Consider the following 14182-nt stretch of genomic DNA (forward strand, 5'->3'; position numbering starts at 1 on the left):
GTAGCATTCAATTTTTTTTGTGAGTATGTGCAGTTGGAGGTGTTGATTGGAGCAGCAGTGTTTCACGAGCAGTAAGCCCTGCCCACAGGCTTCTGCAGCGCGATTCAGAATCGCTGATTCTTTTTCAGGCCGTGTGCATATGGCGGTGCCTGAGAATGGATCTGAAAGTTGGATCTTAAACACTCCCAGTTTCAAGTCCACTTGAAATCCCAAATCCCAGCACTTAGAATCAAAATAGTAAAATCAGGTCCTTTGTATTCCATTTTCTGAGATACAAGACAATGTTCCATTAATGAGTCTGTTCAATTATTTTTTATACCTCTTTCACTTCGTATTACTGCCTTGCAAATACAAACAGCTAAGGCATCAACAGAGGCTGTGGAAATTAATTACCGCATCTTTAAATGCAATAAAAGTGATCTCTCAAGGAAACAATAGGGGAGTAATTGCTTGATCTGCTCACTGTAAGTGGCTCACTATTTTATTTACTCATTATACATTAAAACTTGCACCTAGATTACTCATCCCTTTTATCCAGCAGCATTCAGCACCAAACTCCCATGTCTGTGAGCTGGAAGGAATGACAGACATATCAATGTGCCCATCTCATCTGTTGTTGCTGGTAAAACTAGGTCAGACATCAGTTGAACAGAGACTCAAAGTGAGACTGTGTTTGGCCCTGTCCAACTAGCAGAATTTAGCTGCCAACAATGAAAACAATTATGCTTTCTTCTTTGGCAGATTGTTGGTTAAGTGAACTACAGCATACCAGTTCTAAAATATGACTGATAACCAGTTTGACACCAAACTGAATTTGAGCCCTTTTTGAATGTACCTGACACATATGTACTCTGAGGCGGAGGGTGGACAGAAGGAAAGGAAATTGAATTATTACAGTTTGAAACTGTATACTGTAAGGGATGGATGTTTGCCATGGAGGTGGAAAGCTCAAATTAGAAAATCTGATTTGGCAGACGCAACTCCATGGAAATGGCTCCATTCCTCCGCATGCATAATTTTCGCTTTGGTGGGGCAAGATCGTAGAATCATAGAATCGTACAGTGCAGATGGAGGCCATTCGGCCCATCGAGTCTGCAACCAATCACAATCCCACCCAGGCCCTATCCCCATGCATTTACCTTAGCTAGTTCCTGACACTAAGGGACAATTTAGCATGATCAATCCACTGAACCTCACATCTTTGGACTGTGGGAGGAATCCCTCACAGACAGTGACCCAAGCCAAGAATTGAACCCAGGTCCCTGGTGCTGTGAGGCAGCAGTGCTAACCACTGTGCCACTCCAAAAGTTTATTTATTAGTGATCAAGTCATGTCTGCTACCTGCCTGAATATTTGTAATTGCAGTTGTTACTGGTATGATGACTTTTATTTTCCTTCCTTTTTTCCACGGCTTTGGCTTTATTTTGGCTATTATAAAACCATTTGCAGTAGATATTTGTTATTTCAGTTTTCCCAGGAAGTGGCTAAACTTTAATTTGTCTCACTCAGGTTTACAGAATCCCATTGACACGATGTACCATCTCCAGCCACTGATGTTCATTGGCCTTTTCCCATTATTTCTGATCAATGAAGGTATGTTTGAGCGTTTTGCTGACATAATGGCCAATAAGCTGCAGGACTGAGCAAAGAGCAGCAAAGACCAAATAAAGATCACTGTAATCAGTGTACATATGATATCCTGTACCTAATGGGATTGCAGTGTACATTGCATTGCCTCAGTGCAACTTTGTGCTTGTTTGCTTTGGAGACTCTACTTGGAGTATCACAAATTGTTATATTTGTTCTATTTTCTTTAAAAATTTCTAGCAGTACCTCAAAGCCATGTTTTGTATTGTAATGCATTTAAATGCATTAAACGAAAGAATTGTTTGGCATCTCTGGAGTTGATCCAGGTGATAATTTTTCTTTTGATTTACACTGATGTTTCTGGGCTTTGGGAGTACTAGAAATGGGGTGGTATGGTCAGAGAAAGACAGCAAAGTGTTGAGAAGATTGGAGAGGGAATAGTGGGCATCGGGTCATGGGAAGATAGGTTCCAAGAGTGTTTGGAGCAAAACTTTATTACAAGAACTTTGGAAGACAAAAAAGGTGCGAGAACACTGGGGCAAAAATTATGAGATTTGGGAGAGGCTTTTTGGGGACCTTGAACGTGTCCCATTTCTACCAAATCCTGGTACTGACTGCTCAATGGATATCCCCAAATGACACTGGTTTCTTCCCCTCACCTCTAAAGGTAGTTATGTATGTGTTCAATTTTCTTGCATACTTAAACAGTGAGTGGTGGCAAGCTGTGGAGTGTCTCACGGTCTTTCCTTAACCCTATACCCATGTGCCATGTGTATGTGCTTGTCAGCAAGAGTCCTCCTTAATTATTCAGCTAAAATGTTCTTATTAATGAATTTCACTTCAGTACTATTTGTTACCTATTTTTTGTGGGACAACAGATTTAATGTGGCGAAGTACACCGATATACAACTTTTGTTGGTGTTTTGCCATTCTGTGATTAGTGTCTTTCATGTTTGCTGTCTATTAAACATTTGTCTTGCCTCACTATACCATCTACCACCCCCGTGACCTATAGATTCTTGACTAACAAGGCAATTAACCTACCTTTGACTTAAAAATATTCAATGACCTGGCCTCTACCAGTCTTTGCAGAAGAAAGTTCCACACACTCTCTATCCTCAGAGAAGGAAAAAGAACAGAAGGAAATGCAGATAGGCTTAAATGAATAAAAATGGGAGGAAGCTCAAGTGGAGCATGAGTAAACTAGTGGAGCTGAATGGCCTATTTTTGTCCTATTTATTGTGTTGTGATGTAATATTATGGGTGGAATCTTACCATGTTTTTTCAAAGTGTCAGGCTCAGACTGAAAACTGGCATGTAGCTCTCCTGTTGCACTGGCCAGTTTTCTCTCTGGAACTTGAGCCTCTCTAAGGAAAAAAGTGAGTGGGTGGGGCTTTACATTGATTGAGGTGCCATCTTTAAAGGGCACTCTAATCAGCTCTGAAGTTTAACACTTCCCACAGGGTATCGGGGGCTCCCCAACCCTCCGCTGCCCCTCTGTCAGCCACCCCACCAGACAATCAGGTGCTCCCCCTTTCACTACTGCAAAAGTATCACAGCCCCCACCCCCTCCCATCCCTCCTGCTGGGGCTCCTGCAAGTTCTTCCCCTCTGCCTCTGTGCCCACTCTCCCACCACCACCACTGCACATAAATTAAAACTGCCAACCTGGTAGTGCCAAACTGTGCCAAAGGGCACTGCTAGGACATGCCCCTCTCCCCCAGAGGGCTGTACCTACCTCTGTGCCCTTGGAGGGATCTCCTTGACAGAATCCCATTTTTAAAAAAGCTGTTGTAAACCTGTCACATCAGTGAGGTTTGAATATTCTGTAAGGGGGAGGATCATGTGATGGGGGGGCTAGCTAATCCTATTAAAAATTATTTAGGTCGATTAAAATGAGGTACTTGCCCTTTGTGGGCATGAACCTCATGACGTCACCGACGTTTCCTGATTCTCTTCATATTTTGCACCTATGTTGCTGTCCTCTCTGGGCTAAAATTGCCCCTTATAATTGTGTATTAAAATTGAGTCACTATTGCTTGGCTGGTCCTCTGTGCTCAGCTAACATTGAGCTTTCCCTTTCTCAAGGACTAAGCCTGTCTGCCTCGGAGAAACTGTTTCGTTACCATGAGACATCAACTTTGCTGCATATGATGTTTGTGTTGGCAGCAGGGGGCTTTCTGGCATTTGGACTGTGCTTCTCCGAATTCCTGCTTGTTTCTAAAACATCCAGCTTGACCCTATCTGTAGCAGGAATTTTTAAGGTGAGCCATTTCGGTCATCAAGTGTTTGTTCAGACAATGAAAACAAAAAGAATTGAAGGTGCTGTGATCTGAAGTAAATACTACCATCCTAAGAATGCCATCTGGATCATTTGGCGTTTGAAAGACAAAGTCACGTTGGGAAATTTCATCGGATCTCTATTGGCCCATTGTTATAGGAGTGGCTTGTAATTCTCAGAATGTGATTGATTGTGATGGCGCATAGGTTGCAAATATAATCCGTGCTGTAATCATCATTTGATGTGCAAAAAGACTTTTTTTAGAAGACTTTTTTGTATATGGCTATTTAAGCAACCCCTGTTTGAGAGTATGTGATTGGGGATAGAATCAGTTTAGCTGTATTAAAACTAGAAAGTACTGGAAATACACTGCACTAGTCAGTTGACATCTGTAAAGAGGTCTTTGCGTTTCGGTTAGATACCCTCACCCAAACCCAATTGGATCATGGTGCCGTCCTGCTGATAGACAAAAATGTGAGAAGTGGTGCGGGGACCGATGTTGTGGACTTGTGAATTGGAAATAAAATGTAAAAATTTACAGACCACACCAAATGAGGGCATACAATTAATATAGAGAACAGTACAAAATGCAGGAAGAAATTAATAAACTTGGAGAATAGGTGTGTAATTTGCAAATGAACTTCTTCATAGATCTGTGAGAGGTGGTTTATTTTCGTAGGATGAATATGAAGGTCATGTATTCCTTGGACAATAAGTGTCTTAAAGGGTAGATGAGCAGAGAGAACTGGGAGGAAAAACGTGATGACACAGGTTAATAAGGCCATTAAAAAGTAAATAAAATTCATTTCTATGGGGCAGCATTGAAACACAGTAAAAAGTCTCACAACACCAGGTTAAAGTCCAACAAGTGTATTTGGTAGTGAAATCCACTAGCTTTGGAGCACTGCTCCTTTGTCAGGTAAGTGGGAGTTCTGTTCACAAACAGGGCATATAAAGACACAAACTCAATTTACAAAATAATGGTTGGAATGTGAGTCTTTATGGGTAATCAAGCCTTAAAGGTACAGACAATGTGAGTGAGAGAGCTTTAAGCATAGGATAAAGAGTTGTGCATTATCTCCAAACAAGACAGTTAGTAAGATTTTGCAAGCCCAGGTAAGTCATGGGGGTTACAGATAACGTGACAAGAACCCAAGATCCCGGTTGAGGCTGTCCTCTTGTGCGTGGAACTTAGCTATCAGTCTCTGCTCAGCGACTCTGCGCTGTCGTGTGTTGTGAAGGCCGCCTTGGAGAACGCTTACCCAAAGATCAGAGACCGAATGCCCGTGACTGCTGAAGTGTTCCCCAACAGGAAGAGAACATCTTGCCTGGTGATTGTCAAGTGGTGTTTCATTCATTCGTTGTCGTAGTCTCTGCATGGTCTCCCCAGTGTACTATGACTCGGAACATCCTTTCCTGCAGCGTATCAGGTAGACAATGTTGGCCGAGTTACAAGAGTAGGTACCGTGTACCTGGTGGATGGTGTTCTCACGTGAGATGATGGCATCCGTGTCAATGATCCAGCAAGTCTTGCAGAGGTTGCTGTGGCAGGGTTGTGTGGTGTTGTGGTCACTGTTCTCCTGAAAGCTGGGTAGTTTGCTGCGGACAATGGTCTGTTTGAGGTTGTGTGGTTGTTTGAAGGCAAGAAGTGGGGGTGTGGGGATGGCCTTGGCGAGATGTTCGTCTTCATCAATGACGTGTTGGAGGCTCTGGAGAAGATATTGTAGCTTCTCTGCTCTGGGGAAGTACTGGATAACGAAGGGTACTCTGTCTGCCATGTCCCATTTTTGTCTTCTGAGGAGGTCAGTGCAGTTTTTTCGCTGTGGCGCATCGGAACTGTCTATCGATGAATCGAGCACCATATCCTGTTCTTATGACGGCATCTTTCAGCAACTGGAGGTGTCTGTTGCAATCCTCCTCATCAGGGCAGATCCTGTGTATGTGGAGGGCTTGTCCATAGGGGATGGCTTCTTTAACGTTAAAGCCACAGCGAAAAACAGCACCGACCTCCTCAGAAGACAAACACGGGACACGGCAGACAGAGTACCCTTCGTCGTCCAGTACTTCCCCGAGCGGAGAAGCTACGACGTCTTCTCCAGAGCCTTCAACATGTCATTGATGAAGACGAACATCTTGCCAAGGCCATCCTCACACCCCCACTTCTTGCCTTCAAACAACCACACAACCTCAAATAGACCATTGTCTGCAGCAAACTACATAGCCTTCAGGAGAACAGTGGCCACAACATCACACAACCCTGCTACAGCAACCTCGGCAAGACATGCTGGATCATCGACACGGATGCCATCGTCTCACATGAGAACACCATCCACCAGGTACAAGGTACATACTCTTGTAACTCAGCCAACATTATCTATCTCATACACTGCAGGAAAAGATTTCCTGAGGCATGGTACATTGGGGAGACCATGCAGACACTATGACAACAAATGAAAGAACACCGCTCAACAGTCACTAGGCAAGAGTGTTCTCTTCCTGTTGGGGAACAATTCAGCGGTCACAGGCATTCGGTCTCTGATCTTCGGGTAAGTGTTCTCCAAGGCAACCTTCATGACGTACAACAGCACAGAGTCGTTGAGCAGAGACTGATGGCCAAGTTCCGCATACATGAGGATGGCCTCAACTGGGATCTTGGGTTCATGTCACATTATCTGTAACCCCCATGACTTGCCTGGGCTTGCAAAATCTCACTCACTGTCCTGTCTGGAGACAATACACATCTTTTTAACCTGTGCTTGAAGCTCTCTCCACTCACATCGTCTGTAACTTTAAGACTTGATCAGCTGTAAAGATTTGCATTCCAACCATTACTTTGTAAATTGAGTTCGTGTCTTAATGTGCCCTGTTTGTGAACAGAACTCCCACTTACCTGACGAAGGAGCAGCGCTCCAAAAGTTAGTGGATTTTGCTACCAAATAAACCTGTTGGACTTTAACCTGGTGTTGTGAGACTTCTTACTGTGTTTACCCCAGTCCAACACTGGCATCTCCACAGCATTGAAAAACAGAGAAGTTATATTAAGCTTGTACAGAACCTTGGTTAAATCACACTTGATGTGGAGATGCTGGCATTGAACTGGGGTAAACACAGTACGAAGTCTCACAGCACCAGGTTAAAGTCCAACAGATTTATTTGGGTAGCACTAGCCACTAGCTTACGGAGTGCTGCCCCTTCATCAGGCACCCCCACTTACCTGAAAGGGCAGTGTTCCAAAAGCTGGTGGTTTATGTTACCAAATAAACCTGTTGGACTTCAACCTGGTGTTGTGAGATTTCTTACTAAATCACACTTGCCATAGAATGAACTCGTCTCTGCTATAAATGATGAAGAATCACCTCATCAGGTGATGTAGAATCAACAAGGTCATCATCAAGAGGAGCAGTGCTCTGAAAGCTTGTGGCTTGTGCTACCAAATAAACCAGTTGGAGTTTAACCTGGTGTTGTGAGACTTCTTACTGTGCTTACAGAATGATACCAGAACTTTGAGGTTAAATCTATCATCAAAAAAGATTGAATATTTTGGGTTTTGTTTTCTCCAGAAAGGGAAAGACTGGGAGACGATTTGGTAGATTTATGGAGGGGTTTGATAGGGTAAATGTAGAGAAGATGTTTCCACTTATGGGTGAGACAGAATTAGGAAACATAAATTATAATACCTTGGTTAGGATATAGATCTTACTACCACGTGCACTTGAGGCAATAAGCATAGATGCATTTAAGGAGAAGCTATGTACATACATGAAGCAGAAAAACAGAAACTGTTAATGGGAATTAGATGAAATAGGAGAGATGGAGGCTTGTATGGAGCATAATCGTCAGCATAGATCGAATGGCTGAATGACCTGCTGCATTGGTAAAACTATGTAATACTAAATTGCTGGAAAGGCTTGCACATGATGAGAGACCACTTAAAAGAGGCGCCAGTTGGCTACTAATGCTCCTCAAACTTTTTAAAACATTATTTGATTTAATTTACATTGTAACATGCATTAGTACCCCGTGGCTATTCCCCTTTCAAATAGGTATACCATTTTGGATACTGTTGAGGGGAGATAGCCTGCCAGGGGAAGATACCAGCAGCAGCCAGGCCTGTGGCATCACACCTGGTTCTGCTGTAGAGCAGAGTCGGGCAAAGGAATTTCTCATTCAGTATGTGGATGGCCTGACTATAGAGGGGGCAAAACTTGACCTCCTCTTGGGAAATAAAGAAGGGCAGGGAACAGAAGTGTTAGTGAAGCATCATTTTTGGATCACAGACCATAATTCCATTAGTTTTAAGATAACTATAGAGAATGGTAGGCCTGACAACAAGTTAAAATTCTAAACTGGGGCAAGGCCAGTTTTGATGGTATCAGGCAGGAACTTTCAACAGTTAATTGAAGGAGTCTGTGGGAAGGCAAAGGGATGTCTGGTAATTGGGAGGCTTTCAAAAGTGTGTTAACCTGGATTCAGGGTAAACACATCCCTCTATCAGTGAAGGGCAAGGCTGGTAGAAGTAGGGAACCCTGGATGACTCAGGATACTGAGGTCCAGGTCAAGAAGAAGAAGGAAGCGCATAACATGCATAGGCTGGGATCAAGTGGATCCCTTGAAGAGTGTAGAGGGTGTCAGAGTAGAGTTGAGAGAAATCAGGAGGGCAAAAAGGGGACATGAGGTTGCTTTGGCAGATAAGGCAAAGGAAAATCCAAAGAGCTTCTACAAACACATAAAGGGCAAAAGAATAACTAGGGACAAAGTAGAACCTCTTAAGGATCAACAAGGTCATCTATGTGCAGATCTACAAGGGATGGGCGAGATCCTAAATGAATATTTCTCATTGGTATTCCTGTCGAGAAAAGCATGGATGTTAGGGAACTTGGGGAAATAGTGATGTCTTGAGGAGTGTACATATTACAGAGGTGGTGGTGCTGGAAGTCTAAAAAGCGCAACAAGTTAGATAAATCCCCGGGACCTGATGAAGTGTATGCCAGGACACTCTGGGAGATTAGGGAGGAAATTGCAGGTCCCCTAGAGAGATATTTGAATCATCGATAGAAATAGGTGAAGTGCCTGAAGATTGGAGGGTGGCAAATCTTGTGCCTTGTTTGAGAAGGGCTGTAGGGAAAAGTCTGGGAATGACTGACAGTGAGCCTCACATCTGTAGCGGGTAAGTTAGTAGAAGATATTTTGAGAGACAGGATCTACAGGCATATACAGACACAAGGACTGATTAGGGACAGTCAGCATGGCTTTGTGAGTGGAAAATCATATCTCACAAATTTGAGTTTTTTTGAAGGGTAACGAAGAAGGTAGATGAGGGCAGTGCAGTTGATATTGTCTGTGTGGACTTTAGCAAGGCCTTTGACAAGGTGCCATGTGGTAGGTTGTTGCACAAGGTTAAATCTCACGGGATCCAGGGTGAGGTAGCCAAATGGATACAAAATTGGCTTGATGACAGAAGAGAGGGTGGTTATAGAGGGTTGTTTTTCAAACTGGAGGCCTGTGACCAGTGGTGTGCCTCAAGGATAGGTGCTGGGTCCACTGTTAATTGTCATATAAATGATTTGGATGCAAATTTAAAAGGCATGGTTAATAAGTTTGCAGGTGGCACCAAGATTGGTGGCATAGTAGACAGTGCAGGTGGTTATTTAGGATTGCAATGGGATCTTGATCAATTGGGCCTGTGGGCTAACAAATGGCAGGTGGAGTTTAATTTAGATAAATGCGAGATGATGCATCTTGGTAGACTGAACCAGGGCAGGACTTACCCAATTAATGGTAGGGCATTGGGGAGAGTTACAGAACAAAGTGATCTAGGGGTACAGGTTCATAACTCCTTGAAAATGGAGTCATAGGTGGACAGTGGTGAAGAAGGCATTTGACAGTCTTGGTTTCATTGGTCAGAACATTGAATACAAGAGTTGGGACGTCTTGTTGAAATTGTATAAGACATTGATCCAGCCACACTTGCAATACTGTGTACAGTTCTGGTTACCCTATTGTAGAAAGCATATTATTAAATTGGAAAAAGTGCAGAAAAGATTTACCAGGATGCTAGCGGGACTTGATGATTTGAATTATAAGAAGAGGCTGGATAGACTAGCGCTTTTTTCTCTGGAGCGTAGGAGGCTTAGGGGCGATCTTATAGAAGTCTATAAAATAATGAGGGGCATAGATCAGCTATATAGTCAATATCTTTTCCCAAAGATAGGGGAGTCTAAAATTAGAGGGCATAGGTTTAAGGTAAAAGGGGAGAAATACAAAAGGTGGAGAGTGTCTGGAACAAGCTGCCAGAGATGGTAATAGAGGCTGATACAATTTTGTGTTTAAAAAGCGTTTAGACAGTTACATGAGTAAAGTGGGTATAGAGGGATATGGGCCAAATGCAGGTAATTGGGACTAGCTTAGGTTAAGAAGATGGGTGGCATGGACAAGTTGGGCTGAACAGCCTGTTTCCATTCTGTAAACCTCTATGACTGTACGACTCTACAGTGAAAAGTATTGTTTCTTGCATGCTACACAGACAAAGCATACATTCATAGAGAATATAGTGGAGAAGGAAAGGAGAGGATGCAAATGTAGTATTACAGTCATGGCTAGGGTATAGAAAAAGATCACCTTAGTATAAGGTAGGTCCATTCAAAAGTCTGATCGCAGCAGAAAAGATGTTTTTGAGTCAGCTGGTATGTGATCTCAGGCTTTTCTTTCTTTTTCCTTACGGAAGAAAGTAGAAGAGAGTGCATGAGGTCCTTGATTATGCTGTCTGCTTTCTGAGGCAGTGGGAATGTAAACGGAGTTAGTGGATAGGAGGATTGTTTGTGTGATGGACTGGGCTCCATTCACACCTTTTGTAGTTTCTTGTGGTTTTGGTCAGAGTAGGAACCATGCCAAGCTGTGATACAATCAAAAAGGATGCTTTCTATGGTACATCTTTAAAAATTGGTGAGAGTTGTAGTGAACATGCCGAATTTCCTCAGCCTCCTGAGAAAGTAGAGGCATTGGTGGGCTTTCTTAACTACAGCATGGAGGGACTAGGACAGGGTATTGGTGATCTGGACGCCTAGAAACCTGAAGCTGTCGACAGTTTCACTTCACCCTCATTGATGTAGTCAAGGGCATGTTCTCTACATATGTGTGGTGTTGTGAACCTAGAATTTGAAACTCCAGTAGTCAGTTGACACAGTCTGTCAGCTTCGACAGACTATTCAGCAATGGGACATATCACAGCTCAGTCAGAATATAGGGATTGAAACTGAGACGTTCCAAGTTGTACAGTTCAGCTATAGAATGGATAAACTAATAACCAGGTGAGTTCCACTTGAGTTTAATTGAGAAATAACATTCTGCTGCTATGCAAGATTGCTCTAGTTTAATACTAGACTATTCTAAATTTTCAAGTTCTTATTTTTGAAGGGCTGCAACTTTAGCTAAAGAGAGTGAATCCTGTGAGAATACAATTAATTTCTGTTGAAATTTCATGAAGGGACAGCTAAGTTTGATTATTCTGTGTTGCACATCTTTGTAGGATGTACACTTCTGAACAATGGTAACTAACAGGCAAAATAACCTATTTCAACTTGCAGTTTTAAATTCCTGTTTCTGAAAAAACAAGACAGGGTTGAAGATTTGTTTAAAATTTAAACCTTCTTTGACTGGTCTCCACATACAAAAATGATATTCTAAACTCTTCTCCCAGCACCCACTGCCGTTCAGGCTGAGCTTTGTGCCTACTGAGAATATATCGCAGGACAGACTAAATATATAACTGAGCTCAAAAGAGCTCCTTGCACTTGTATTGCAGTCTGCTGAAAATTAAGCCTATTACTTTGATAAAGCAATAAAGACTGCAATGTTTAATTATTTCATCATCATTGCTTCCCTTTAGGCTATTTACTTAAGTGTCCAAAGATGTGTGGGTTAGGTTGATTGGCCATGCTAAAAATTGACCCAAGTGTCAGGGGGATTACTAGGGGATAGGGTCTGGGTTGGATTGCAGTCAGTACAGATTTGATGGGCCGAATGGCCTCTTTCTATACTGTAGGAATTCTATGATTCTATCCTATATGCACATGGAAATTATATAGAATCTAAATAACTGTACCTGCAGAGAGTGGGTGTCCCATTTGTAGTTGAACCAAAACAATTACCCATTCAATTGAAACTAGCAAGAAAATCCATTTTAGCTGCTGTTAAGTGATATCAAAAAGGTCAAGTATATTCTTGATTGTGCCTTATGTGCACTGGAAGGAGAGCAAGCTTATGGAAATGGATCCTAAAGGAGCGTTGTTATTCTCTTGCAGGAAGTGTGCACACTGGTCCTTGCTAGCCATGTGATGGGTGATAAATTGAGCACGTTAAACTGGCTAGGATTTGCAATGTGTCTCTGTGGAATCTCTCTACATGTTGCACTTAAAGCCATTTATTCTGAAGGTAAAGCTATTTCTTTGAACTACAAGCTAAATCTTATTGTAGTAGAATGAATGTGAATTTCAGTAAAAAGGTCAAATGGTTAGGTTCAATTATTATTGGTTTATGAATTGGGAAATTGGCATGATAGCATAGCCTTAGCACTGCTGTCTCAAAGCTCCAGGGATCCAGCTAAATTCTGGCCTTAGGTGATTGTCTGCATGGAGTTTGCCTGTGTGGAGCATACATGTTCTTTCCATGTCTGCGTGGATTTCCTCCAGGTGCTTTGGTTTCCTCCCACAGCGTGGGTTAGGTTGATTGGCCATTCTAAATTGCCCCTTAGTCTCCCAAGATGAATGGTTAGAGGGTTTAGCCTTGGTAAATGTGTTACAGGGATGGGTTTCAGGAATAGGGGAAGGGAGAGAGCCTTCAGGGAGTCAGTGCAGACTTGATGGGTCAAATGGCCTCTTCTGCACTGTAGGGATCCTGTGATTCTTTGGTATCTTAGTTATTTGTGGTTCAAGATTAGTATTCCAGATGTTAAGAGTTTAACTTGTTCATTGAATTGAATAAGCCCACTAATTTGACCATTGAAGCTGCCAGATCAAAAGCCAACTGATTTGACAGATATCCTTTTCGGGAAGGGACTAGCCTTGCCAAGTTGGTCTGGATGCTTGTGACTCCACTCACACAAACACACATATTAATTTAAAAGACAAAATGGTTTACTTGATGCCCTTGGCACAACTAGGGATGGACAGTACTCACTGCCTTACCAGTGTTGCCAACATTCCAGGAACAAACAAAATCAATTGTAAAACGTTTTAGTGAAAAAGCACATATGACAGCTTCAGTGTAAAATGATGTTCTGGTACTCTGCTTTTCCTTTCCATTTAGAAGGGATGTAAATTAGGAGGACATGTTTGCACAATCTAACTTCTATTTCCTTGAGTATAGGAGATATTAACAGAATTTGGTAATGTGGATTCAGAGAAACTGTTTCCTTTGGTGAAGGAATCAAGAACAGGGGAGATAATCTTAGAGCTGGTTCATTCAGGAGTTAAATGAGAGAACACTTTTCCATACAATGGATAGTGGAGATCTTCCTCCACAAAAGACTTTGGATGTTAGGGCATCCATATCAGAGATTTCAAGACGATGATAAATAGACTATCGTTGGGTAAGGGAGGTATTGAGCAAAGATGGATAAATGGAATTGAGCCTGAAGTTTGGCCATGACCTGATGGGAGTGATATCTTCACCATCAGCTTCAGATATACTGGTTTAACTTGTTCTGCTTGAATGAAGCCCCAACAAAATTTATTTGTTTATGGATAAAGAGAGATGGAGGTTTTGAACCTACTTTTGGAAGTGCAGGTTTATTAGTGCCATGGGGTAGTGACATGCCTTTACATTTTGAGCTGCTCTCACTTGCAGAATAAGTAGGATCAGGATATCCTGTTCAGAAGCACAGGTGATCTCACCATCTCATCCAGTCTCAAAGAATTCATGCAAATCAATTTTTAATTGATTTTTTTGCACAGACTTTCAGATTTTTAATCGGAGTTCCTCAAAAACATATAATCGCAGTTGCGCAGCATATCCTCACTTGAGGTTATAGTTGCTTTTCGGAAAATTGTGATTTTAAGTAAATCATAGGTTCCTGTAGGATTGAATGTTGAAGCTGGAGCTGGGTTCGTTCAGGCATTTCTTGTCCAGAAAAAAAGCAATGTGAAAGCTGAAATACTATACCGCACACAGCACTGTCCATACCTCACTGAAATCACTTGCAAATTAAATAAATCACTGAACAGAACAGAAATACAATATATGTTGAAATTAGATATCACTAAATCGCCCAAACAAGTTCTGAACGGCACAGCTTCTGTGTCTCGCCCAGAGCACTCGT

At 42.2% G+C, this 14182-nt stretch overlaps 1 protein-coding gene across 1 annotated transcript in view; it reads left to right on the forward strand.

Moving 5' to 3' along the window:
* LOC145354006 (solute carrier family 35 member H1-like) overlaps window positions 1-14182 on the forward strand; it is a 47593-nt gene that overhangs the window by 25357 nt on the left and 8054 nt on the right. Inside the window, exons 6-8 of the mRNA XM_080205080.1 lie at window positions 1510-1593; window positions 3675-3850; window positions 12168-12297. Of these exons, the coding sequence (XP_080061206.1) occupies window positions 1510-1593; window positions 3675-3850; window positions 12168-12297 (390 nt within the window). The remainder of the gene's footprint in view (window positions 1-1509; window positions 1594-3674; window positions 3851-12167; window positions 12298-14182) is intronic.

Source organism: Carcharhinus amblyrhynchos, chromosome 16, assembly GCF_965287045.1.
Source record: "Carcharhinus amblyrhynchos chromosome 16, sCarAmb.v2.hapA, whole genome shotgun sequence".
Lineage (NCBI taxonomy): Eukaryota > Metazoa > Chordata > Chondrichthyes > Carcharhiniformes > Carcharhinidae > Carcharhinus > Carcharhinus amblyrhynchos.